Source organism: Myiozetetes cayanensis, unplaced genomic scaffold (genome assembly GCF_022539395.1).
Source record: "Myiozetetes cayanensis isolate MyiCay16 unplaced genomic scaffold, myiCay2020 scf34, whole genome shotgun sequence".
In the NCBI taxonomy this organism is placed as follows: Eukaryota; Metazoa; Chordata; class Aves; order Passeriformes; family Tyrannidae; genus Myiozetetes; species Myiozetetes cayanensis.
Window position 1 is genome coordinate 2,329,879 of NW_026087566.1, and position 27,958 is coordinate 2,357,836.

Genomic DNA, 27,958 nt, shown 5'->3' on the forward strand with positions numbered 1-27,958 from the left:
TGATGTCAACATCCTAAGTGAAAATAAAACACATGGCACACTGTATAGGAAGTTCTAAACATCTGTAACCACTTCTCAGATAGGGCCATGCTGCAGAGGTGATGTGCTAATTACTCCCTGACATACCAGCCTTCAGCACCCAGGAGATGGGGATGAAGGATAAGATTTGCAATCCAACTTCTGCCATTGTCCAAATATAACTGACATTCTAGCTGGGTTTCTAGAGGTTTTTCCTGCCTTATCCCAAAGCCACAGATCCTAAGTTATCTGATAGGCTGATGAAAAGAAAAATAGTTACAATGAAAATGCATATAATAGGAAAAAATGGAAAACAAGTAGCTCCCAAAAAGCAGCCACTGTCCGAGAGTGTAAATAGAAATAAATTTCTTTTAGCAGAGTAAAGAAACAAACTATTCCAGCCTCTACACGTCTGGTGACTCAGAAACTGGGTTGGTGAACAGCCAGTTTTTAATCACCATCTTTTTGTTGTTGTTCAGCTGAGTGCCCAGACTCCCAAGTCTTAGGTTTTGTCTGTTAAGTGGTGAATGACCACTGAAGTGCTCCGAGACCCCGTTCTGAGAGGCCTGACAGTCCTGTGGAGCTGCAGCACATCTGTGCCACAGCTGGGGCACTCCCTGCTCTGCCAGGGCTCATTACCTGCTCGTGGCACAGGTGAGCTTCAGGGGAATGTCCTGTCCTCCAGGACACTGGCAACGATGACAGAGTCACAGTCCCACAAAAAAAAACCCAGCCAGAGTTTGGTAGAGGGAACTCATCGGCGCCTGAAGGCGCGGGATATCCTCCAGGCGTTGGGCTCCTCGTAGCGGTTGTACAGCGGCTCCAGGCGCTGCTGCTTCTTCTGCTTGCTCAGCTTGGTGGGGTCAGAAACCTTGAAGAAAGCTGGAGCAAATTCCACCAGCCAGCGAGGGTCGATAGTCGTCACTTCCCGCATGTACTCCTTGGTGGTCAGCACCAGCTCGTGATACACCACCCTGTGGGGAGGGACGGAGACTCTGGGAATCGGTTTTTCCAAACAAGAAGCAACAACTCAACAGCTGGAGCTCTGAGCTTGCTCCTTTATCTCCTTCAGCATAAGGCTCCTTATAAGCTCCAATGCAGGCTTCAAAAGGACCATCCAGAGGAGCTATCCTTATTTCCCTCCTCCTACTTCACAACTATTCAGCACAGAATTCCTTCATTCCATTTAAAACAAACCCTTTTTCCCCTCTTCAGCACTCACAGTGTTCTAAACTCAATTTCACAACACAGAAAAACGGAACTGCAGATTTCAGGCCTGGCCTTGGCTCCCAAAGTCAAGTCTCATCTCTGCAGAGACACTAAGTTTAGCAGCAGAAAGAGCCAAAAGTAGACTTGAAACTTTCCTCACTCTGCCCACTGCTGAGAAATCAGCAACCTCTGCTCAGATCTGTACCCCACAAACAGTGCACACTGCACACTTTCTCTGTTACAAAGTCTGAAAAGAAACAGGAAACTCCATGCTATTGCCTTCCTTACCATTCTGGCTGCCTGTTGAAGAGAGCACTGGATGGGTGGATGTAGACGACTTGCTGGTCAATGAGTGTCCGATAACCTTCCTGGGGATCCTTCTTTGCTGCATTCCGGAAGAAGCCACTACAGATGGCCTTCTGGACCCGAACTGTTGCCTTCCCACAGGATACCACATCCAGCTTGTGCCTGCCAGGCAAGAGCCAGAGAGATGAAAGTCAGGGTTCTCCGGATTTGGGCGCAGCTGCCAACATCAGGTTACCAAAATTTTATTGCAACGTAAGAACAATAAGAAACAAAGTCACTCTTTGTCCTCCTTGACATGCTCACCTGTCCATGATGCCCAACATCTGCTTGCGAATGTCCTGCGCCCTGCGTAAGGATCGGGCCTGGATGAAGTTTTCGTAGCACCAGGGGTTTGAAAACTTATTATTCTTCCACGAATTGTACACAGCCAGCAGGGTGAGGTGGTCACCTTCTGTCTGATGGAACTTGGCTTTCTTTTGATCAGCGAGCGCTTGTTTGTCCTAACACATAAAACACACATGGATCAGGTATCTGCACTGCAGAGACAATCCTGGTGCAACACAAATGACATCAGGGCCTTGTCACTCATACCATGACATCTAAATCTACCAACAGATGACACAAAATGTTGAGGGGTCAGTGACTAAGGACCAGGAGATGAAAATCTAAAGGTCACTGGGACTGGTCTAAGGCAAAACAATGCCTTTATGAAAGGAAAGCCTAGAACTGTCCTTGTCAAAGAGAGACCTCATGCAGACTCTCCCGTGGGTGACAAGGACCTGACCACAAAAGATGAACAGTTGTGTTTTTTTTAATTTAAACATTTTATTCCATTTCAGTACCTATTTTTGAAATCAAAGGAAATGGCTCATTTATCTGAACTCCAGAGCTGGGACTGTCTTGCTTTAGGCTTCATGTGTTTATTGGAAAAGGCAAAAGATAATGTTAAGACTTCTCACTTCTACCTTCCCATCTGCAAAGAAACTACCAACATCACAGCCTAGAGGCCCTTAAACCAAAAGGCATATAGGGGAGGTAACACATGAGCAAATGGTCTGACCAAGTTACAGGCTTCTTTTGGCAACTCTGCTCACACCAAACCCCCTCAGACTGTCCCACTGCTGCCTCTTGCCTCAGTTGCCTCACCTTTGGCCTGTAAAACACGTTCTGCACAGACAGCATGGAGACGATCGTCAGCATTTCCTCGCTGCATCCCAGATGGACAGACATGATCAACATCTTACACAGCATGGGCTCCAAGGGGAATTCTGCCATCTGCAAGAAAGATGTTTTCATGTTTCAACACTCAAAGTCTTGAGTCTTCTCAGTGCAAAAGAAAGCAATGCCTTTTCTTGCATACTTACTTTCCAAAGCAGTGTGCCTGACCCGGAATAACTTTGAAGCATGAAGCAAATTATTTGCCTGTATTTACTGTCACAAGAATATCCCAACACTTACAGGAAATTTTTAGACATTAATAAAAGTAACCTCATGAACGAGGAGTAATAATAGTTGCTCCTTAAAAGGCAGAAGGTATGTAATTGTGGTAAATGAAGAGCTACCAACAAAACACAAGAGAATAACAGGAGAAGGAAACCAACAGTGCTAGGCAAGGCCTGATACAACCACTGTGTCATCCCCTGAATATTGGCAGTACAGACAGTGCTAAAAGGTATTTTATTTGGCCTACCCTGCGCCCAAGTCGAGTGAGCAGTCCCTCGTCATCCAGAGCTCCCAGGGTGTAGAGCTGCTCCATGGCAGTTATGAGAGTTTCCATGGGGGGAGCATCCATGAAGTCAAAGGACAGCAAATCGTTGATGCCCATGGCCTGAAGAGAGGGAGGGGAGACAGCCCAAGGTAAAACACGGAGAAGGAAGACACCAAACTCCTGGCAGAGATTCAATGCCATCAAACACTGAGGCACTACGGAACTTTTAACCAACCCTGGCCTCACATACCTTCAGGGAAAGCACTGTACTGGCCAAATTTGTTCTCTGGATTTCAGGCACGTTGGTGGTTAGCATTTCATCTCGATATGCACGCTCTGTGTATAACCTGTAGCATTTTCCTGGGCCTGTTCTGCCAGCCCTCCCTGCTCGCTGCTTTGCTTGAGCCTAAAGGTTTAACAAGGCATGAACAGATGCAAACAGGCACAGGTGAAAAGAAGTACAATGAAGTGATTAATTCTCCACAGTTTTACTTGTAGTAATAGAAAGATTTTCAGTGCAGTACAGGAAAGTGTGCATTCCTTAGGCACAGCCTCAAGGAGTTATCAAAAAATGTGGTTTTATCCTCGCCTCACTTTGCCCCTCCATGTTCTTGGATGTCACATTGGCAAGCACAGAATGTCTACCTGTGAAATGGGTGTCACCACCAGCTGGTCAATTCCAGTCTTGGAGTTGTAAACTTTCTGCTTCACAAAGCCAGGATCGACGACATAATATATTCCATCAATGGTCAAAGACGTCTCCGCAATGTTGGTGGCAATGACAACCTGTTTAAACCACAGTTTAAGTCAGCACAAGGTTTGTGGCAGGTTGCCAAGCCAACCACACAGGTACACAACCAAAAATATGCTCTAAGCTGTAAGGTATCTTTTCTCCAAAGCTATACAATTTAAGCAGTGTAACACACCCCACTATTGAAATGCATCAGCAGAAGATGAAGGCACATGTACATGAAATTACCTTTCTGCTTCCTGGTGGGGCGGGGTCAAAGATCCTGGTTTGCATTTCACTGGGTAAAGCTGAATATACTGGGAGGATAATTAACTCTGGAACATCAGGTCCTAGAGATTTCATCCTTTCATAGAGGATTTCACAGGCAGTGTCAATCTCTTCCTGACCAGTCAGAAACACCAAAATGTCACCTACACAGGAAATAAATTAAAAACACCCACAGAATCAAATCTGTTTAGTATTAACATATTTCCATTCCTCACCCTTTCCACTTAAAGCAGAGGATCTCCAACTTTTGCCAGCCTCTGGGCAACAACCTCCTAACCAGGGGCAACATACTTCAGCCACCCAACTTTTTCAACACTTTAGTTACTGTATTTGCAAAGAAGAGAGAATAGTGCTGACAGCATTTTGCTCGTGTTACTAACATGATCCATGACTTGTAGAAAGACCTTGCTCACAGATCCCTGAATCACCACCAGCCCAAGACCATTCTCCACTCACCTGGTGGCTCTGTTAAGTGGATCTGCATTACTGTAATCAGACTGGCATCCAAATAATCTGTCTCTGGCTCTTTTGTGTACAGAATTTCTACTGGATATGTTCTGCCAGGAATTGTGAAGATTGGGGCTTCATAGAAATACTGGGAGAATTTCACAGCATCCAGTGTTGCTGACGTCACTATCAACTTCATATCCTGTCTCTTCTGCACTGTCTGTAGTGGGACAAAAGGTTCTCAAGTCATTTATTGCCTTTGGAACAATTAACATATGGGACTTGACTGAAGTCAGAGAAATACAACCTGCAAGATCAGGTGTTTTAATGTCTGAGTAGGGGGGTGGCTGATTCCAGTATCCAGAATTTCAGAAAACTGACCGCTGAGATCCCATTTCAAACCTCTTTTAGCAGCATTACCACCAGAAAGCCTTTGGCAGCAAAGGACAAGCAGAGCAAGGACTCTCCTCTGCTCATCCACCATTATGAACACCTGGGATGGCCAATTCTCATTGTTCCTGATGCATTCTGATTGCTTCATCTTCACTCAGAGGCTCATCTTACAAAGATTCTGACCACAAACCTTTGCCTGTGCTCTCCTACCCACACATAACAGAGAGAGAACACTGAAGCAGTAAAAATCCAACACTACATCACCTTCTTCAGGAGTCCAAAGAGCACATCTGTATGGATGGTCCTTTCATGGGCTTCATCCAACATGATAATGGCATACTGGGTGAGATCTGGATCTATCAAGCACTCCCTCAGTAACATTCCATCTGTCATGTATTTGATGACAGTTTCAGGGCTGGTGCAGTCTTCAAACCGAATGGTGTAGCCAACCTAGAGAGAAGAGTTGCACAGAAATCAAAGATACAAAACTCAGCCATTAGCATTTTAAACTCCCAGCTTGGTTATTCCACAAACTCATTTTACAGCCTGCAAGAGAACAGACACATGGACACACAACTAAACCAGCTCCAGTACTGGTTTTTCCTCTTTTCCTCACGCTTATTTTGGCCTGTTCTTCGACATGGAAATTTACCTCTTGTCCCAGGCAGCAACCAAATTCCTCTGACACCCTCTTGGCGACAGACATTGCAGCCACTCTGCGAGGCTGAGTACATCCAATCTTCCCTCTTGAGGTATACCCTGCCTCAGCCAGGTACTGGGTAATCTGTGTTGTTTTCCCAGATCCTGTCTCTCCAATAACAATCAGAATCTGGTTGTCATGCACAGCCTAGAAGAGGTCAGAATAGATTAACACTTGTCAAAATTTTTAAAAACCAACAGACCAAACAAAATCAGCACTGTCTATCTAGGACTAGATTGAGCTCTTGCTCTTGCTTCAGTTGACCCAGACCAAAAATCATACAAGTATTCTTACTGATCAAGTAAGCAATCTGCTTAACCATCGCTCTGCTGACTCATCCCTTGCCCACATGGTCCTAGTATCAATTCTGACTTACACCAATAAATATCTGGAGCTTTATTAAAATACACAGAGATAATACTTTAAAATGAATACTGTGAACTAAGGTTCTGCACTTAAAATTATCAGCTGGCTATTCACCTGTCAACAAGCTAAACCAAGAATATTTAAGTCATTGCTTGCTCAAACCAGAATGCCTTTTTCAAGGGTCTTACTTGTATCAGCTGCTCCTTCAGTCTGAAGATTGGGAGACTCTCTCTCTGTTCAATGATGGAAAGCTGGGTCTTCTTACCATAAGAAGCTTTGTTGCCACCAAATGCATGTTTCTTCCACTCTGGGATATCATTTGGCATCATCCCAATACCTCGCATGTTCGCAGCTATTTGCCTTCCATCCACTAGAGAAGAAATAGACAATTTCACCATTACATCAAGTATCAAGACGTTTCTCCTGACTTGCCCAACTATCACAAAGAAGGCACAGTTCCCCTGTGCTCAGACATACCATCAGGGAGAGGATCCACCCAGTGTGTGTTGAGGCCCATGGGGATAGAATCCATCTCTGCTTCCCTCTGGGCTTGCTTAAGTTCTCGCCTCTCTTTAGCTAAAGCACTCTGCATCATTGCAGCCTGGGATAAGGACCCATCTGGATTCTGGAAAGCAAGAACAAAAGTTGAGATTTCAAGTATTACAACTGCTTCAACTTCAATTATCTCTCTGTCATCACTGTCCTTCAGCTTCAGTTCAGTGGTAATGTTTTTCAAGGCTCTCAGTAACGTGCAGGTGGGAAACTGATTGCTAAATTCCCAAATATTTACTTCATTAAATCAAGTACATTGATTTTAGCCTGGAAATCTCTTACCTTTACTATTTTAATGGGACTCATATCCATGCTCTGTTTAGTGTGACCTCGAAGGAATGGTGGCTCTTCTTCAACTAACTCAATCTCAAGGTCCTCATCTAAAATCCACAAGTGACAATTGTTACAGAAAAGTTAAACAATTTTCAGGTACATAAAAGTGCCTCTTTAAACACTGCTTGTTGTGTAAAACTTGGGAGTTTTAAAAGTGAAAAAACTCTGCAATAAAAGTTCACAGACAGGGCACATCAAAATGCCATTAATAGTACAGCCAGAGCAACCCTAGTTCCCAGTGTGTAAGATGATGGCAAATTGTGAGATGCTTCATAGTCATTCATGTCATCAATCTCTTTTTCAGTCAAAACATATCCAGAAACACAATGAATTTACAACAATAAGACTACTGGGAAATACCTTCTTCATCATCAACTTTAGGAAGAATCCCAGTCTCCTCATCAAAATCAGGAAACTCTTCCTTGGAAAGCACATTCGCTGCAATCATCTGGGAACAGAACGAATACAATGTGGATTTGTCTCCATGAATGAACACAACTCACACCTACAACTCAGTTCTGACACTATCCCTATAAAACAGGAACAAAGGAAAGGTCCTACATTCTGACAATACAACACAGCCTAAGTGTCAATGGATAAAGATCCCATGACACATCCTTTTTCCCTGAATGCAAACACACCTGTTTGATTTCCCACTTCTCGGGGTCTGAGATGCGGGTGAGGCGTTTCCGCTCCAGGCTGTCGTCCTCCACCTCCGGGGCGTTCACCAGGGACAGGTGGCTGGGTCTGTCTGGGTTCCTCATGGAGGTCTCCTCATTGGTCTCTCCAACCAGGTTCCTTCTCCGGTTCGGGTTCAAGTCCTCCCCAGTGTCTTGGTCGACATCCTATGTTAGGTTGATTAATCAATCAGTTCTATCTACACTGCACTTCTCCTTAGCTGTCATGAGGTGCTTCATAATGCCAATAACAGCCCATTCACAGGAAAGTTTTGCAGGTTTTTAATTTTTTTTCAGCCCAGGCCTGGAACACTCTACTCTGCCTTGGCAACAGTGGTGATTTAATTTAAAATGAAAAGCTTCTCCCCTACTGAAAAGAGAAGACAAACAGCACCAGCTTGAGTTTTGCCCTGCCTCTTAGCTATCACATCAAGCCAAAAAAAATTGTTAGGAACATTACATCAAAAACAGGAACCTAGAGCAAATTAAAAGGCCACTTAAATACAGAACAGTATCTTGGTTTTTAATTCCCACTTGAACGGTTATTTATTAATTTCCAGCAAAAAGAGTAAAAAAAAAATAGCAAAAACATGCATAATTTTAAAAATTTTGGCACGCCCATACCTTCATGCTCAGGCTGGTTTTGGATCCAGTAAAGGATAACACTTTGACTTTCACTCTCTGTCCTTTGCTCACAACATCAGCAACGTTGGCAACCCGTCCTTCTCTTCGCAGCTCTGAGATGTGGACCAAGCCCTCCCAACGCTTCCTGGGGGTGAAACAGGAAGACTTGAGACACTGCACAGGTTATTACTCCGACAGTCCTTCAGATCATTCAGAATCGAGACTTGTTGTCAATATTTTGCTGTCAACCGACTGTTGTGTGTTCATAAACTGTCTTTCCTAATGAGAATTTCATAACTTTCCACTGTCAAATTTATTTTTCTGAAACAGCCTTTCATTTTGGTGTCCAAGTCCAGCGTACCTTTCGGCAGCCTCACGCCCTTTTCAATTTACCAGCAGAAAAGAGAACTCAGAATAATACCAGCTCTACCATGAACATCAGAAGGTACCTTAGTCCTTCCAGCTGCACAAAGCATCCAAACTGCATTATGCTCGTGACTTTGCCATTGTAAATGTCTCCGATGGAAGGCTCCTCAGGTGGGGGACGGTCGATGTGCTTGTCTCTCCATTTCTCGTGGCTCTTCTCCATGTACTTGTCTCGATCCTTCCGGTCCCTGCTGGGACTGCGACTTCTGCTCCGTGACCGGTACCTGGATTTTCCCCCTTTCTTATCCCACGTTCTGGAACGAGACCTGGAGCGAGATCTGTGCCTTCGCTTCCTGTCCCTGCTACGACTTCGGCTCCTCTTCCTTTTCTTCACCCTAACAAAACAAACACCTTTGCAGTGAAATTCCACCTCAGAAAAAAACAAGCAGGCAATGCCAGTGGGCAAGACCCTTTTACCCCAGCCACACCAGACACCTACCGGCGGTCGCTGTCCCTTTGCTTGCCCTGCCTGTCTGCAGTCGGCATCAGAGCTTCGAGCTCTTTCAGGGCATCAGCTGCCACTTTCACATCATCTTCATCCAGCATAGTCTGCAAGGACAGAAAACTGCTCTGGGAAAAGGCTGATAAAAAGCCCGTCACAGAGAATTAAGGATAATCGTGTGTGTATCTATTTACAAAGCATGCGAGATAAAAAGAGATCAGACACAATGTGTGATATAGGAAAAAAAAGTAATAAAGCTCTCCTCCATTTCATCACCATATTGAGGTAATTCTGCTTTTACACAAAAGAGAGCTCCATCTTAACGCCTCAGGTTGTTACAGAAATACAAAACGCCTGTCCCTCAACAGCACCTGAATATCCAAAATTTTAAACTAGACTGTAACCCATCACCACTGTGAATTCATGTAAGAAATGTCAAGTTGCAAATTGCATGTCTGGTATTCCAGACACTCTGCAGAACAGTATCAGCATGGCAACTGCTGTAACAGCTGTTCTTTGTAACAATGTGCAGTGACACCAGCCTTCTGCCCCTTCCACCTTTCATTTCTCACAGTTCACTTTTGTCCATGCATTAGCAGGAGACACCCATATTAACATGAGAAAAGATTGAAATTAACTGAAAAAAACCCCAATTAAATAAAAACTCCTCCAAGTTTTCGCATAATCACAAAAGAAATCTGAAACGATGACCTTACCCTGATGTTGGGATTGTCTGGCCTGCAAAGGGCTGGATACAATTCCCTCAGCTTTTCTTTCTCTGATTTGGGTTTGACGACCACCTCTGATTTTGAGATTTAAAACAGCAATGGAAAAAAAAGAAACAAACAAGCAATGAAACCCAAAACTTAGAAGTGCAAGAACAATTGACTTTTGACTTAATCGAATTTAAAGTTTAATTTTCATGTACATGCAAAGGTTCATGCAGTTTTTACAGAGATTCAATTCAAGGAGTACCACGTTACCTTCCTACAAATAAAATTCTGATTATGAATGAATATGAGAAAGACAAAAACTCTTTAGCACTATACCCAGAATAACAGCAGAAACAATAAGATTTGCCTCACAAGACTGGAACAGTGACTGCATCAACCTCACCAAACACTGAACCACTGGCTCTGCATACCTTTGCTCGTAGATGGTTTTGGTGGAGGCCGCATGGTCTGTATGAGACGCAGCAAGTTACTAATGAGGGAATCCTGAAAAAGAACAACAAAACACCTTAAGGAATTACTGCAAGGTTGTCTTTCATTATCAGAAGGCACAAGTGAGGACTTATTATCAGGACAAAAAAAAAGCTCAATTCTGAAGATGCAGGCTGCTTTTTCAGAAAGTACCACTGGACTCTATGTACACCCTGAAAGGGTGTAATGAATTAAACCTGAAAATTATTATGACAAGTTCCATCTAAGTGACTGTTCAATGTGTCATTTTTAATCACCTATTTAATTCAACTACAGTTGCATCTGAGGAAATGATAAACACAGCATCTAAGCATCATAAGAAGACTTATGACACCTGCGTTCATCAGAAGTTGTTTCTTCCATATTTTATATGCTCAATGTGACAACAAGCAATTCAAGATGCTTTTCAAAGACTATAAAATCTTTTAAAAAAGGAGGGATGGGGAGACTTGGCTTGATGAGACAGGAATACTCAGAAGCTAATTAGTATGTAGTTTTCCAAATGAAGGAAACCCATAATCAGTCCTCATAACTCCCTCTTTAAAGTAGAAATCTCTATAAAATATACTAGGGCAAGGAAAACACAGGGTTCAGGTCTCACTTACAGTGAACTCAGCACCATTCTTTAGCAGAATTGCCTTAAACGTGTCGAACGTAGTATTTTTCTCGGCGAGGCTTATCACGAACTCGGCTGCGAGGAAAAAAAAGCATGAAGTAAATTAACACAAATAAGTAGAAGGGCCGCGCACGGGGCCAGAAGCTGCTCTGGGACCAGCCAAGGCCGCTCTGCTGCGGCACCGGCCGGGGGGAGCCGCCCCTCAGCCCCCCTCCCCGGGACACCAGACCGAGGCACTTCCTCAGGCCCGCGGGTTTTCTCGAAGCGAAATTCACCGTCTCAAACCCGAAAAGCCCTCTCGCGAAACGAGCCCGGGCCCACGGGAAGGGGTCACAACAGCCCAAAGGGCTACACCGGCCCCTGCGGAGGGGCCCAAAAGCCGCGCCCGCCGCACCTACCCAGGTCCTTGTCGTTGATGCCCAGGTGGTTGTCGAGCTCGGTGCAGACCTTGGAGACCAGGGACAGGTACTCGAGCTTGGCGAGCTCCTCGGCAGCCGCAACCTCCGCCATGGCGGCCCCGCCGCTTCCGGGACGCGCGGGAAGGGGCGGCCGTGACGGGTGGGGGGCGGAGCCGGGACATCCCACACCGGGACATCCATCCCACACGGGACCGGGACATCCCACACGGGACATCCATCCCACACGGGACCGTGACATCCCACACGGGACATCCATCCCGCACGGGACATCCCACACGGGACATACATCTCACACGGGACATCCATCCCGCACGGGACATCCATCCCACACGGAACCGTGACATCCCACACGGGACATCCCACACGGGACCGGGACATCCCGCACGGGACATCCCACACGGGACCGGGACATCCCACACGGCATGGGAGGGCTTCGCTGGGCACAAAGGCTTCCCGGACTGCCAGCCCGGGGGCTGGGGCGCTGTCGTGTAAAGGGCCTTTCTTCCTTAACGCAGCCGGAAAGGTGCTTTCCCTCCCCGCCCCAAACGGACGCTGAGCTCGAAGGGAGCTCGACTGTTGTGTTTGGGGACAGAGTAGGACAGAGCGGTGGGAGCTCCCCCGGGGCTCCTGCCCCCTCGGGCTCACCCCGAGCCAGCCCAGGGCATGTGGTCTCAGCACTGGCCAGGGGGGTCAGCCGGAGGAACCCCAGCCCAGCTCCCCCCACCCACCCAGTCACGACCACCTGTGAAAACACTCACCCGAAATAAAGATATAGAGGCCACGATTGCTCTATAGAATGTATTATAAATTATACCATGCATCCATTAACAAAATATACAAAGCTGACAGAAATATATCTCGAGCCCGACCATACGGCGTCTAAACCCTAAGTAGAAAGTAACCTAAAGGGAACAGCATCTCACGCTCGCCATTTCAATCTGCAATAAAGTGTTCCTCTCCTCGGGTGTTTTAGTTTTGTTAATTTATAGAACACGTTAATTAGCATTCCAATTACGAAGGTACACACAGAGAGAACGTGGGTCCTGCTGGGTCTGACGGATCCAAGCAAATAACCACACTACACTTCAAAGTGTCACCAGCTTCTGCATTGCATCCCTGTCCTTTCCTCCTCCTCCTCCTCGTTCTAGAGTTGGCATTAGTCAAAATATACTCAAAACACCACATCTAAGTTAAAAGTGGGGAAAATTACAGAAGGATCTTTAAATGGTCCACAGCACACAGTGGTACTGGTGTACAGAGATGGGAAACACTGCAAAATAGTTCTACTGTATTTCAAAATAAGCATTTAAGAGTGTATCTTCCACAATCTATAAAAATAGGTTTAAAACAAAAGTGGTATGATACATTTGCTTTCTGGAACTATTTTAATGGTCTCTCTCTATGGGTACTAAGTCTTTTAAAAAATTCCTACTGATAAGGTGGCCAGTCACAATACTGACACCACTTCAGCTACACTGTGACAAAACAGAACACTTGAGTTTGAAGCGAGGGCAATACAAAATATTTTAGGATCAATGGTCTCCTACTGCAGCAAGGAAAAACCTGTTTACTTGAAAGTAAGAATGTAGCCAATACTGTCACCTACAGAGGGACTGAACTCTGAGGAATTATCTATGGATACCCCACTGCACAGCAGTGTCTGGTGCTCATTTCTTGTGATTCTTCAGAATCAAATCTCTCTCAGCACGTTTATAAGGGAATTCTTCGATTTCCAGATTAAATATGGGCATCTAAAACAACATCCTTACGAGAAAACTGGATTCTACAAATGTGGCTATGGAAACACAGAAGCAGCTCGAACCATCAGAGGAGACTGTACACTTGAAAGTGCTTAAGTTAATGCATTTTTCAAACTCTAAAGTAAAAACTTACCCAATCCCTGCCTCAAGCACTCTTCCCATTCCTAAACATTACCTGAATTTGTACTCCAGTTCAGGCCTGGGTTTCTACACATTCTTGAACTTTCTATGTGGTATTAACAGAGTAAGACATTTGCACTATACTGAAAAAAGATAATGGTCATATTTTTAATATTTTTATAAAGATTCTTAGAAAGGACTTTCCTACCCTTAGACTCCATTTTTAACAAAATATTTTATGTAGGTTATACTTTCCTGTTAGAGATCTGTTTTGCACTATCATAAGTAGAGCTGGTTCAAGCTTGCTGGTGGTAAATTCACTCTCCTGCTTCATTCTGCTACAACAAACATCAACCTCCCTGGTATTCATCAGTATAACTGCAGTTACACTTTTAGACTAGATTCAAGATGGCTTTTGTCTATGAGTAACTTCTTTTTCTTAGAATAATTTGTCAGGTTTAAGTCTGTTACAATACTATCATGCATTGGAAAACCAATTACTAGATCATCAGAAGAAAAAACTTGCTAATTTTGGGCATCTCTTGTAAATTCGGCAGGACTACATTTTGCAACAGTATTTTACATTTATTTCTATTACTGTATCTAAGTCAAAAGTCAACAAAAATGTCCAGCTGCCTAAAAAAAAAAAGGATTTTACAAACAGTAAAAGGGGAAGCTCTCATCTGGGTGCAATTTAGTTCTACAGGATTCCCTGATAGAAGGATTCAATCTGAAATTAGAGACTTAAAGACTATTCATTTAACTATGAGGTTCAAATTACAATTGAAATTCTGATGTCTAGTTCAAGAGATGCCATGACAAGGGCTGTTTGACATTTCCTTGAGAGAGAAAAAAAAAAAAAAAAAAAAAGAGTCAAAACCTCAAAGAAAAGCCAAAGTTTTAAGTCACACCTCCAAACAGAAAGCAGCTGAGGAGCAGCCTGCTCGTGTTGCAGTGTTTAATGAGAGTTTACTCAATGAAGACGATTCCTCCCTCCACCAGGCAGGTTCAGCATCTACTGCTGTACCAGTCACTGTTACTGATCTGAAGTAACTCAGTTACCACTTGAATCATGTTATTGTTGTGTTTCTTCAGCAGCCGCAGGTTGAGCTGCACGTCACAGAATCCCATCTCACAGAGACTGGACAGCAGAGTGGCAGTCTGCTCTTCTGCAGCTGCAGGTTGCTGAAAACAAAAGATAGTGAGATCAGCTAAAAAAAAAGATAATTTATTATACTGGAAGAGAATTGAGGCACAGAGACCCTTTGTGCCCCAGTTAAGTCATTTATATTCCCTTTCACTGCTCATTTACAAAGGTGAGTTACTACTCTTACATGAAGCCCTATATAGAATGTTGACACCTTTATAATGCATAGCTACAAATTTAAGGTTGTGACTCTATGACTATCATAGCACACAGGAAAGACATTTACCTGCTCAATAATGGGTGGTCCAGCAAATAATGCTTTGTAGGCAGAAGCAGCAACCGACAAAGCTCCTTTGACGAGTTCTCCTGCAATGCTGCTGCCTTGAGGGTACCTGTGGAGAGGCCAGGGGTCACTTTAGGGTCAGTTTGTTTCAGTGAAATGCAAATCTCTGCCTGCTGATGTATCAGCTGTTGGAGAGAACGGCCTCTGATCCACAGGGATCAGGGCTGTTTGGGAACTGAGCTATGCAGGAAGCTCATCCTTTTATGGGTTTATGCTTTCCATAAAGTGACCTTTTGTAAAGAGTTTAGTATTCTCACCTAGAAGAGAACATCCCTGCATGAAAGCTTCATTACCTTGGGAATTCTGAGAGCTTCTGTTTACTAGGGGCAAATTCAGAAGATCCTGCACCATGACTGTCTTCACCACTGGGTTCTGGAAAAGGAATCAAGAATGTCAACAGGTCCAGTTAATGAGAAGTTGGAGAGATGCAGCTCATACACATAAAGGGAAAGGAGTGGGACTCAGCAACACTCTAAGTTCAGTTATGCAAACTAGTTATACAGGATTCTCACTGCAGTCTTAACTGATCCACAAAGCCAATTCTTTCTTTATTTGCAACATTCATACAGCAAAAGTTCGACACCCAGAGAAAAACTACAATGATTGCTTAGGAGATTTCTCCCCTCTTCAAGCATAACAAGACATCAAATTCAATACCAGGCAAAAGGAGCAGGTGACATTAAGTACTGTCAATACCTTCTCTTGGTATTTGATTATGAGGAGCAGAAGAGATGTTCTCTGAAGCTGATATGTTTAGTTCTTGGAAGGTATGATCCTGAAGAGGTGCAAGATTCCTGAAAGCATAAGGCAAAAAAAATTATGTTTACTGTTTTCATTCTGCATGCACACACACAGGTAAGTCAAGATCAAAGGGACATTCACCCCAGTGTGTGACAAGACTTTTGTTACAAGGATTTTGTTACAACCCAAAGCATACCTTGGTGTCTGGGCCGAGGTGTCCACAGTCTCTGGGGTCAGTGGTGCTGCAGGCAGTGGTTGTGAAGCTGACAGAATGCCACTGACCCTGGGGGGCTGTGGCTGGCTCCCCACTTCGGGGCTCTCTGCTCCTGTTTCAGGTTCTCCCGTCTTTTCCAAACTGGGCTGGGAAAGAGCAGAACTGTACATGGACTCGCCCAAAGGGCGGCTCGTGTCGAAGCACTCCGGGAGGATGATGATGTAATCCTCTGATGAAGCAGAGGAGCCTTGACTCTGAATGTCATCTTTATCTTCCTCCTCATCACAATTGTCGGCACCACTACAAGGGCTCATGCTCTCAGCAGACAGTGGAAGGTCCCCTTCCTTCCCTAAGGAAAAAAGTGAGGTATTACCATTATCCATTTCGTGTGGACAACAGAGACAGTGTTGTCCCAGCTCCAAGGGACAAGCATTTAGAAACAACTGGAAATCTTTGCTGATGCTGTTAATGGTATAATTTGCTTTGTCTGTTGGGGGGGGAGGGTGTAGTGTGAAAAAGAGTAAGTGATACACTTACATTGTACAAATACACTGCTGATATTAATGCTTATAATAAAAACAGGAATAAGAGATATACAGGGAACTTAAAACTGTAGTTTTCAGCTCCGAAATTAAGTACATTAGAAACAGGTCAAAAACAGGTATAAGCACTGACTTCAAGCTACATGTACAGAATATGGAGGCACCAGTCATGCCTAACATATGAGCACTTATTACATATGGAAGCTTTGTGTTTCCAATTTCACTTTTTAGAAAAGCAGCTGTTCAATGAGGTGCTTGTTCAGAGCCCTGACACCAATTTTCTGATGTAATGATTCTCTTTGTGTAATGAGGATCAATTTCCTAGAACAACCAGATGGTTTTACACTTTTTTTTTTTTTTTTTTAGCCCTTATTACAGCTTCATCTTAAATTCAAATCTATTTTACTTACCACAGTAATTTTCCGTCATTAGCTCTGACTGGTGAATCTTTGCTTCCTTTTTGGAAGTGGAATTAGTATTTATCACAGGAGATTCTTCATTTATCACATTGCAAGTGAAGCTGTCTTGCAACGTTTGTAAAGAGCCTAATAAAGCAATCAGAAAAAAACAATTTAATGTTATCACCACCTGAGCTGAGCAAATCTGTGTCCCATGTCTGACTCCAAACAAGTCAAACCAGAGGAGGCAGCTGCCAGTACTTACTCTGAAGGATTTTATTCTTTTTTTGTGGAGGTTTGTGGTCGGGTGCAGCATCCAGGGTCAGAGATCGAATCACAGTTTCGCAGACAAACTGAGTGCCACTCATGTCCTCCTCCCCTTCCTCCTGGTTCAGTGCATGCTCAGCTTTCCCCTTCCCCAGGGAAGAGTGCCCAGGAAGGCAGTCTTCTGCCACTCCTTGGGAAGGGAAATTAAAGTAGATTTTACTACCACCACAAGGCAACGTAACTGTAAGAAGAGTTTTTTAGCCTAACCACGGCTAATATTGACTCTGCACGTTAATTCTTTCTAAAGATTGAAAGATTTTTGAATTCAAGTTGAATGTCAAAATGATTGAGAAGCATCTGGAGGGTTTTGAGTATAGCCTAGTCTATAGAGGGCAAATTGTTAACTCTCCCAATAATTCTAGCAGCCAGACAAATTAAGAAAACCATTTGAAAGGACTTTTTACAAGGGCATGCAGTAATAGAAAGACAGGAAATGGCTTTAAGCTGAAGGAGGGTACATTTAGATTAGCTATTAGGCAGAAATTCTTCCCTGTGAGGGTGGACAGGCCCTGGCACAGGTTGCCCAGAGAAGCTGTGGCTGCCCCATCCCTGGAAGTGTCCAAGGCCAGGTTGGAGCAACCTGGGATAGTGAAAAGTGTCCCTGTCCATAGCAGGGGGTGTTAGAACTGGATGATCTTTAAGGTCCCTTCCAACCCAAACCATTCTGTGATCCCATGAGTTGTATTTCTGCATCTACATATATTATGCTCCAACCTCATCATACATCAGGCTACAGGTTTATGAGCCAAACAATCATTTGTTTTTCCAGAGAAAGGAACGACAGTAGTTGGAATTCTTTTCAGACATCAGCTCTGCTGACTGCACAGAAGCGACAATATCCTCCCTTCACCCCCAAGCTCCCCAGCACTACTGCTTACCAGGAACTAGTTTAAATCCACTCCCCTCATTCTCCTCCTCTATCTGACCTAAGCCAGGTTTCTCCAGCAAGGGGCTGTCATGTGGCAAAGGGGACATGCATGGAGTCATGTCTGAAAAACACAGGGAGCAAAGATAATTGGCACTAAGGGAGCAGGAGCCTCCAGGCGTTAACATTTTAAGAAGTTAATTCTTTTTAAGGGAGTGAAGAAACTCAGTTATTTTGAGAGATAATTCGGTGAAATAAACAACTAATTTTGCATGACACTGCCACTGGTTGTGCAAAGAAAGTGGCAGCCTTCTTCAACATCTGCAATGTTATGGCCTTGAGGATAATGAAGGTGAAAAGAAGCCAATACTGAAAAACACAAAGGAGACACAACACAGCATGCAAGAGCCTTACCAACAGGAGTATTGTGTGGCACTCGCTCCAATTCCTGCACAATATTAATGTCCAGCAGCTCAAAGGACAGCAAATCCTACGTGAAGAAACACAGGTTTTCATCAGCAAACCCTAAAAAGGAATTGTACCTGCACCTGGCAGCACAGATCCCACCTGGTAAAATAACAGCTCAGAAGCTTTATTCTTAGGGATGCCTACAAACACCAACCCCAGGATGGTTTACTATATATCTGAATTTTAGCACTTTACCTGTGCAGTGAGGAGATCAACAGATGGGATATAAAATTCTCTCTCACTGGGCAGATTTTTGATCTTTAAAGGCAGAGATATTTCAGCCTGCTCTGTTGTTTCACCCATCAGTTGAGCACTTGCTTCTGTTTTTAAGGAAGAATCCTGTAAAAAAAAACCAAAAAAACTAGTGTCCCAGAAGCCTCTTAGGCTTGAATGAGATTTAAAATAACTCATTTTAGAGGCCAAAAGGAATTCTCTAAGAAAGAGAAATTCTGCAGTGCTTCAGTTCAAAGAACTAGACAAACAGCTGCAGCAGACCAATAACTAATCTCATGCCTGTCAAAAAGAATGACCACTTTAGAACTCACAAATGCAATATATCTTGCATTTCCTTCTTAAAAGAATCCCCTCAATTAGTAACACTATGCCAAACAATACACAATGCTCCCTCTCCTATGGTAATTCAGAACTTCCCCATACCAGGTGAGTGACTTGCCTGTTTGGTGCTGGAACAGTTACTCTTCTGACAGGAGTCAGAATCCTTCCAATCACTTTCCAGATAGTCAGCAGCTGGTGAGGGATCCACAACAATACTGCACCAGATCCTTGGCCCAAACTGTTCCCCTCTGTGTGACAGCCTCCAGTGAGAAGTGTAAGTTCCTTCTATATTAGGAGCTACGAACTCGACTGAAACAGTTCCCACTTGTCCCGATGGAAGGGATGGCACTAACACATCTTTTTTCTCAGAAGATGCCAAGGTCAGATTTCCCCACATAAGTTTCAGCTGAAATACACAACAGAAAAAGCCAAAATTTAACTTTACAAGCTTCCCACTTTGTGAATCAGTAGGCCCAAGGAGATCCTAAATGGGTCCCCACAGAGAATTCACATGTAAATGTTATCTTCCAGAACTATTTCAGTGTGTAAAAGTAATAGCAAAGGCAAGATACCTTTGTGTCTGAGCTCCATTCCACATTGCCAGTATTTTTCATTCGCCAGTGTTTGATAAACTTTGTTCCTGGTTGCAGGTGAGTACCATCAGGCAAATTCTCATCCACAAATACCGCACTTAGCGTTGGGACAATTGCTTGGAAGGGTTGATTAGGACTCCTGAGATCGAGGAAACAACAAAAAAGACACCAAAAGCAGGAAGATACAGGCTTTTTAAAAACTGGCAGCAATGTTCATTTCCACTGTATGTGCATGCATGTGTATATAATCCTAGGCACTCCCTCCTAAACCTACATAAATCGGTTTCTGCTAATAACCATCACTTTTTTCCTTCTCCTTCCTCCCAATTAAAAACACTCCACCTTGCAGATCAAAAACTCTCACAGGATCCAATGAGAAATCATACTTTATATGAGCAACTTCACAACCTTCCTTCACTTTAACCTGGTCTCATCACAAAAGGTCAGACAGCACAACACCCAGACGCTCAGTTAACAACATCTCTTACAGGAAGGTGTTAGGCTGGAGACTCTCAGATTTCAGAGTAGGTGAGCTGTTCGTTTCCAATACATGGACAGAGTTCCACAGATGGATTTTCCTGTGCAATTTTAGCTGCTTTTTGAGCTCTCGGACCTCTGCTTTTCGCTGTTTCTTTTCTGCTCGTAATCTCTGCTTCTCTGCCTTCAAAAACCTTTTGTCCATCTGCTTCTGGAGCCTGCAGAGAGAATAAGACACTCTTATAGTACATCGAATTGGCCAGGATTTAGCTTTAGTCAGCAGAGTCTTAGTCTCAAGGGAACACTTCATGAAAGAATCCAAGCTCCTAGACTGGATACAAAATTATTTCCAAAGAACATCCTCATAGTTGCTTGTGGAACTAGTTTGAACTGTCTCAGTGAAAGAGCAAACAAAGGCAAATACAGAGTGCTCCAAGAAAAATCAGGAATTCAAAGTTTACTACCCATCTATGACCCAAAAGTCTGTATTTTATATTTTATCATTAAAAACGCTGTTAAGATTTGTGACTTCAGCCCCTTTCCAAGTACGCAGCTATTCTGAGCCACACACAGTAAAACTTGAGTACCGTTTCTTGTTATCTCTAAAATCAAAGCTGAACATCAACCTCAACACAGGTGTTTCCACTTGCTCTCAGGTCAATCCTGTCAGGTACTGGCAGGTGGGGGTGGTTTTTGTTACCTCACTTGCTCCAGGGTGGCGGGAAGGCGTGGTGGGAGCTCCGCAGGGCTGTAATTGTCAGCGGCGCAGAGGACGGGTCTGCGCAGCTTTAACAGGACGTGGTTTGGGTCGTGTGCGTACGTTCCTGCTTCACACTCCTCACAGATATTGTAGGCTGGACAAAGGCTGCAAAGCAGATGAGACAGAATGTTACCAGGAGGCAAAGAATTTCTGCAGAGAAACAACTCTGTGTGACGCTACCCACTGCAGGTAGTGCCCAAATGACAGCAACCTGGCTGTCCAACTTATACATCGATATTTGGAGCCATCTGAAATACCCAGATGATTCTCTCTCTCTTCTGGGCAAAACTGCAACACAGTTCCCACTTCCTTCTTGAGCACGCATTGAAAAAAATTGATGCTGCCTTTAGCACAAGTGACTAAAATTGTTGCTACAAAGGATAGAACGTTTTACTGAAATCCAGTGCCAGCATCCTACTTCTGAAAATACAGAGGCTAAGTCAACAAGTACTCAGGGGTGCAAAGCAGATGGTCCTACAGGAACAGGACTGATAAAACACAGGTTCTCATCTCCTGTCAGCATGAAAAAAAAATCATCCAAAGAAAAACCCTGTTATGATTTCATCCACTGCTTCTGCCTAGTCCCAAAAAGCTTACCTTTACAGCAGTTGCCTCATTTGAATAAAACCCTGACTTTTAAACACCTCACTTAAGACATTCATCAGTAATTACTTAATATTATTAAACTGACAAGCCAGATCATTAAAAAAAGCATGATCTGCCTTGGTCTCATTGACTCTCAGAACCAAACAAAGCACTGCTGCAGGCTGGTGGTTCCAAGTTTTGCTTTTCTGTTTAGTTAACCGAGCAAAACAATTTCCTTTACAATTACTGCATCTTAAGTGCAAATAAGGTAAAGACTGATTGCCAATAGAGCGGGTGTTGTAAAGTTCCCTCACTTTAACAATCACCTTTGCTCAAAATAGCATTAATCCTGCTTTTACACAGACTCTAGTCTAGTCGCCACAGCAGATGCTGGTGAGACACACACTGACACTCTGAGAGGTACAGCAGGCTGCTGGTTAGAGATCTACAAGCCTATGACCCCAAGCCAGCTCCTCAGGCTCACCCACACACCCTACATGGCAGGTTTCCCCTGCTCTCATGCCACTGTTACCTGCACTGGTAGCGCACCCCCACGATCCGGGCCTGGCAGTTGCAGCAGGAGATCAACCAGTCCCAGGGGCCGCCGGGCCCCAGCGGGCTCTCCGGAGGGGCAGGTGCCGCTGCAGCCGAGCCCTCAGCGAAGTCTGGAGGCTGATTGCAACGAGCAAGCTTCTCATACAGCTTCTGCTCCAGCTTCTCAACAGTCTCCTTAACCACTTGTTCCCTGAACTAGGGAGAAAGTGAAGCAGTCATGGGTGAGACCCACCTACGCAGCTTGAAAAGCTGGGTTGCAGCTTCCTAACTCTCACAACCCGTAAGTCAGTAGTTCAGAATCCACTTCCCGTGCACCCAGCACATTCTACAGGAAATTAAACAAGTATCCCATTCCAGAGGATTTTTGTTTTAGGAAATACCAGCCCAGAGCTTTTAGAAAGGCAAGTTAAAAATCACATACTTGTGCTTACAATACTAAGGTTCTTGTTCCATAACCTTGCACTGAAGGAAAGGAAACTCATCTCCGAAACAATTATCACAACTCCCAAACCTCTTTGGAGTCTCTACCATATTCTGATTTGTCTATTAGGGAATGTTTTAGACATAACTATGAACTTCTATCTTTAGTTTAGATAAAAAGGTGGCAAAGGAAGAAAGGAAACTCTAGAAAAAAAAGCTTAAAAATAAATGCACATAACTGTTGTACACTGAACGTTTTAGTTTCAAGACCTCTTAGCTGGGGTCTGGAGTTCCTAGGGCTGTCTGGGTTCTATCACGGGAGCAACTTTAAACTAAACTTAAATCCAATCAAATGCTTCAACCAAACAATCCACTTTTCCCAAGGGGCATGGACCAAGCTGGGCTGACAGCAACTGTGTTGAGATGTCCAGAGTTGGGCAGCACAAGGATCTCTTCCACCCACAACTTCCCATGCATTTCTTGAAGAATACCAATACCTGCAAGACAATGCACTTACTGTTTCCAAGTAGCTGGTAAACCATTCTGGAGGATTTTCACTTGTGCTTCCTGTTTGGGTCTGATTTAACTTCTGCTGGAAAAACAACAAAAAAGCATGCAAAGTTAAAAAAAAAAAACCATCCTCAATACAGCAAGTTAACCACTGAAATAGCTCTCAAGTGTCTCTATAAAAAAAATTTAAAGTTCTTCAGAAAACAATGGAGAAGCAACACAAGGCAACCACTGATATTTTCCTGAAAGATTTCTGCTTCATCAGCATTTGACTGTAATTACACACCAAATCTAAAGTAGTCAAGTATGCCATCTGATAATTTCTGGTAATGAGGGCTTCAGGACACCAATTACTTTGTTTATCAAAATACTTAAGAATGGTCAACATGAAAGCATCTGTATTTATTTCTAACACCCCTGTATTTCTAAAGGCAGCATCAAACTATCCTCTTGAAAATTCAAACTATTTGGTGAGCTTCAGGGGGTGCAGGCAGCTGAAAACAGAGACCAACCTCTGAGCTCAGTTTTGATGTGTGGGTAAAGAGGATAGTAAGTCCATAAAGTGAATTACACCTACTAATTGTTTTAATTAATATATAATGCAGCTCTAGCTCCTACCTGAACAGTCAGCTCCTTGTCATTTTTTAATTCTTCCTGTAATCCCTGAGCCAGCATGGAATAGCATAAAAGAGGTTTCTTCTCATCTTTCAGAAGCATCAGCTTTTCTGTCACAGTTTTTTCAGGTCCTTGCAAAGCACAAGCAGGGTTTTTTTCATAGGCATTCATCTGAAGTTGATTTCCTTGTTTAACTGCAATCTAAATAAACAGGACACACAAACATCATATGTTCCACTTTCAATCAGCATACAAAATCTGTAAAGATACAGCACTGGAGACAACTAACAGATAAAAACAAAACTGAGAGAGATGCCAAGGTAGAATCAACTGATATTCTACTTCTTAAAGGTTACCAATATGCTTATTAAAAGGTTTATTACATGCCAAAGGATAATAATGCAGATATCCTACAGGAATTTTTCAGCCTAAAATAAAGTGTTCACACATGACAGTAAATAACAGATTCTGTCCAGGAATTTATGATTATTTTCAAATGATCAGATTTGAAAATCAGACTGTGAGCAAAAAGTTCCAAAAGCATTAATAAAGTAAAACTGAAATGTAAAGGAGTGCAATTTTATTTTGTCTACATAAAATTAACTCCTTATGAAGCAGCTAAGCATTGACACTAAGAGAAGTTTTAATGTTATACTCTGGCAGTAGAGTCTGTGTGAACAAGTTGAAGAAAGTCAAAGAGAGCATTTACCTTCAGAGCTTCTTCATATTCCTCTAAAGAAAAAGAGACAAGTGTGAATTTTCCCTATCTCAAACAGATACAAATCTAGCACACAGTATTTAGGGAGTCTTAAACCACCATTACCTTCTGTAAATTCTTTTAAAGTCGTGCTACTGAAAGAAAAAAATCTGTATATACAGCAACAAGCACACCTTCTCACAGCTAAGAGCTGCAACATTCCATTCATTTAACCACATCTAATTTGTTCCTCCAGATCAAAACCTTCTTCCTTTGGGAAGAATTTGATATAATGATATATAAAATGATATATAAAATACAAAAATCAGAAAGCAAGCATTCCCAAGTGCTTCTCCAAAAGCCACAAAAAAAAGGTTGGGGGTCTGATTCTTGATTTCACTTCAATAAAAGCAGCAGCTCACCTTTGCTATTCACAGAGACCTGCAAAGAGAAATAACAGTGAGTGAGAGCCACAGGTAGATTTCTGCAATTCTCTAAAAATTAACACACTTCCACATACTTTTATTTGGAGTTTCCAAAACACCACTCCAGATATGTGAGTGATTCTAAGTTTATCTCTACAGATACCCATTTATCCATTCTGCACACAGAAATCACCAGCACAAGAAGCTGTTTAATGCCTCCAGCGTTGCACAATTCTGAACAAGGTTTGGTCAATCTGACCAGTATTTCAAAGAGAGCTTTCAAAGATGCTCTATATATCTATATAAGATACAGGCTGGAAAATAAGGGGAGAATCTTTCCCTGAAAGGTTGCTGGGAGCATCCTGACATTTCCTAAAAAAAATAACTACAGGGACTCCACCTCTGCAGTTTGGTTGAGCTGCAACCCAAGCAGTGGAACATGGGGTTTGCAAAAGGTCCTCTGTGTCCAAGAGTTCCATTTTCCACTGAACCTCCAGATAAACAGAGAGAACACAAGAGGGTGAGGCTGTGCCAGGCAGGAAGTTACTCAACAAGGACAACCAGAAGTAACCAATTTGTTTTCTGAGTCAGTAATCTGCTTGGAGATTACAGCAATTGCATAAAGCAAGCAGAGGATTTGAGTACAGCAGATCACTGAAGCAAACATATGCTAATGAGAGGGGACCTACATTTGCCAGGGGAAGGAGTGTAGATTGAAGAGACAGGGTGCAAAAACCCAGAGTTACAACTATCTTGTTCTCATAAAAGCAAAAATCAAGCTCCTCAACAGAAGGAGAGCACACAGAACCACTGGCTGTTTCAATGGGGTGGGAAAAAGAAAGGCAGCAGCTTTTAAAAAAGTATTTTAAAATATGTATGCTGCATTAAGAATAAAACCACCAGACTCACAGCTATTTTTTTATTAAAGGGAAAACCTCCCCCCCCATCCCCTGATCTGCATTACAGATGCTCCTGAAGGACCCACTACAAATTACTGTGAGGCAGAAAGGTTCCCACCAGCCATTTTCTGGTTAACCTGTTGGGAGGGTGGGATGGTGGCAGGTGTTTTACCTCATCATTGTCCTCATCCATGTACTTGATCTGAACGTTGTCCAGGTCAAATGAAACTTTAACCTGCAGTGAAAAAAACAAAAAATGAGCACAAACCCACAATGAGACAGGGCTGCAGGTGTCCTCAGTTAAACATGATTATTAATTGGGGGTAATATCACAACCCTTCCACCTCTCCCTTCAGCAAAGACTGTTTTACAAAATCCATTCCTCTGAAGCTGAACCCTTCCCTCCAACCGTTACCAACTCTCCCCAATGAAAAGAACCAACTCTTTTCTTTCATGTTGCACCTCCCCTAGTTAATGTTTACTCCAAAACAAATGACAACAACCTTCCCATTCTAAGAGGACAAGCTCGGGGTTAATAAACTCAGCCATGGTAAACACTGTAGAACGTGAAAGGGAAGGCAAACAATCCCCAAACACCACCTTTTGCGTTGGAAAGCACCTGGATGAAGACAACTCACAACAGGTGACTTTTTTAACCTCTCAAAATTTGGAGAATAAAGCTGAGCAGCTTTTACATCAACAGGGCAGAGTGAGCAGCACCAAATGAACCATAAACCAGATGTTTCCACGTGCTGAGTTAAGTATCCACAACTCCTGTGCAGTTTTGCACCAGGCACTTGCACGAGGTGCATCTTTCCCAGCAAGAAACTCTCTGGAAGATCTGGCCATTTTCTGCCAGCCCAGACCTGACAGAACACCCTCAGCTGACGAGGGGCTGGTGGGATTTACACAGCACCACTGGAGCACGTTGGGCACAGCCACAGCCAGGCTGTCCTAGCAACACACCCCAAATTTGGGGCTGCAGGGAGAGAACAGACTTGGCTTAGCAAGAGCTCAGCAAGTTCCCCTAAAACTCAAACCGGAACGAGACACCGCGTTCTCCCTCTTTAAACACATTCAGTAAAATGTTAAAGCACGGGAAAGGCAGAGTTTTAACTGATAGTCTCTTCAAACAGCAATTCCCACGGCAGAGGAAAGCCACGGTGTTGGTTAGGGAAGCATTGTTAGAACAGAACACCACACCTTGAACAAACACACCCCGGGCTCTGAGACTACCTAAGATTAAGGGCAACAGGGTGCTTACACACTAATCTGCTTCCAGCCTTGATGCAAGCAGGATTCTGACTGGCTCAGACATTCCTGCAGGCTCCACTTGCCAATAAGGGTTTTTGAGACTGAACTAGTGCCTCTTCCAGAGGACTGAAATGCAACAAGTGAAGATGCTGCATTTCAAGCTTTGAGCTCCAATAATTCACAAAGCGAGAGGCTCCTGTGTGCACTCTGGAAAATGACAGCCAGGAGAAGAGGTGAAAGAGAGACAATAAAATAGTGACAAGACCTCTTAAGGTGCAACTTTAAAAGTAAGCTAATAAGCCAGAATAGTTGTTACAGAATGAATAATAATTAAAAAAAAAAAAAAATCACATTAGCTTCATAACAGCCAAGGGAATGTTTACAACGCAATTTTAGCCTCAGCCAGGAGTTTTCACTAAACAGCCCTAAAAACAAGCATCCAAATAAAAACTTTGGACTATACCAAGAATATAGAAAGACCTTCATAGAGCAAATACCCACCCACACGTGGCCCAGTCAGACACTGTTCTGTCCAAACCAGCACACACAAAGTTCCTGGAAACAAGGGGCCAAAAACCTGTGAGCGATTCGGTGCCCCAGAAAGCACAGACACATCTTCACACAAGTGAACAGACACGCGTGACTTCACCACAACTACTTCAATGAGCAAAAGAACGGGAGATAAGAGGAACGGAGCGTACTTTACAGAAGGGGACAAGGCCAAAACCAAGCGTCTGTACCCGTGGAAATGGGCAAAGAACACAACTAAGGCCACCTGCTCGCACAGGAGAAAAAAAACGACCCATAAGGATCTTTCTCCGAAACAGGTTTTTCAGGTCATTCTGAGCACGCAGCAGGAGTTAAAGGCTAAAAGGCAACCTGAGAATGCAGCGGCGCGAACCCCCAGTGCTAAGAGCCTCGGAAAAGGGGGGGAAAGGCGCGGGAGAAGACGCCGGGCCCTCATAGAACGGCTGGCACGGTCAGCGTTGTCACCAAGACGGTTCCAATCCCCCCCCCCCCACCCCGCGGCCGGGCCGCGCTCACCATGGCCTCCACATCGGCCCACGTCGTGCGCGCCGGGTCGGACACGAGGAAGCTGCGGGTGTGGCCGCGGCAGGAGACGCGGAGGGTCACGGTGGGCTCCGCCGGGGGCTCCGCCGGGAGCTCCATCGGGCCCGGGGGCAGCGCCGGCCGCCGGCCCGACCAGCCCAACATGGCGGCCCGAAGGGCTG

At 43.8% G+C, this 27,958-nt stretch overlaps 2 protein-coding genes across 6 annotated transcripts; both read right to left on the bottom strand.

The window, feature by feature from the left end:
* Window positions 1-369: 369 nt before the first annotated feature.
* DHX8 (DEAH-box helicase 8) lies at window positions 370-11,562 on the bottom strand. Its single transcript, XM_050327593.1, has 23 exons — window positions 11,436-11,562; window positions 11,027-11,112; window positions 10,364-10,436; window positions 9,936-10,021; window positions 9,217-9,326; window positions 8,801-9,112; window positions 8,352-8,496; window positions 7,692-7,895; window positions 7,411-7,498; window positions 7,000-7,097; window positions 6,643-6,790; window positions 6,354-6,535; window positions 5,752-5,946; window positions 5,364-5,549; window positions 4,716-4,926; window positions 4,221-4,402; window positions 3,887-4,027; window positions 3,492-3,647; window positions 3,224-3,361; window positions 2,680-2,808; window positions 1,837-2,033; window positions 1,516-1,695; window positions 370-992 (listed from the first exon to the last, which is right to left on the bottom strand). Exons 1-23 carry the CDS (start codon window positions 11,545-11,547, stop codon window positions 773-775), a joined length of 3,579 nt encoding a protein of 1,192 aa, XP_050183550.1. The 5' UTR covers window positions 11,548-11,562; the 3' UTR covers window positions 370-772.
* Window positions 11,563-12,240: 678 nt separating this feature from the next.
* Window positions 12,241-27,958, bottom strand: NBR1 (NBR1 autophagy cargo receptor). 5 transcript variants are annotated; one of them, XM_050327600.1, is made up of 21 exons: window positions 27,771-27,958; window positions 25,645-25,707; window positions 24,571-24,589; window positions 24,161-24,183; window positions 23,455-23,652; window positions 22,844-22,915; window positions 21,884-22,101; window positions 20,707-20,871; window positions 20,018-20,224; window positions 19,509-19,668; window positions 19,055-19,342; window positions 18,577-18,720; window positions 18,328-18,403; window positions 17,927-18,037; window positions 16,987-17,178; window positions 16,734-16,868; window positions 15,764-16,130; window positions 15,523-15,620; window positions 15,120-15,198; window positions 14,770-14,875; window positions 12,241-14,521 (listed from the first exon to the last, which is right to left on the bottom strand). In XM_050327600.1, exons 1-21 carry the CDS (start codon window positions 27,939-27,941, stop codon window positions 14,345-14,347), a joined length of 3,069 nt encoding a protein of 1,022 aa, XP_050183557.1. In that variant the 5' UTR covers window positions 27,942-27,958; the 3' UTR covers window positions 12,241-14,344. The 5 variants fall into 5 exon arrangements, with proteins under 5 accessions (XP_050183557.1, XP_050183556.1, XP_050183558.1 ...); XM_050327599.1 differs by having other exon boundaries at window positions 22,844-22,918; XM_050327601.1 differs by lacking the exon at window positions 27,771-27,958 and adding an exon at window positions 25,817-25,867 and having other exon boundaries at window positions 22,844-22,918.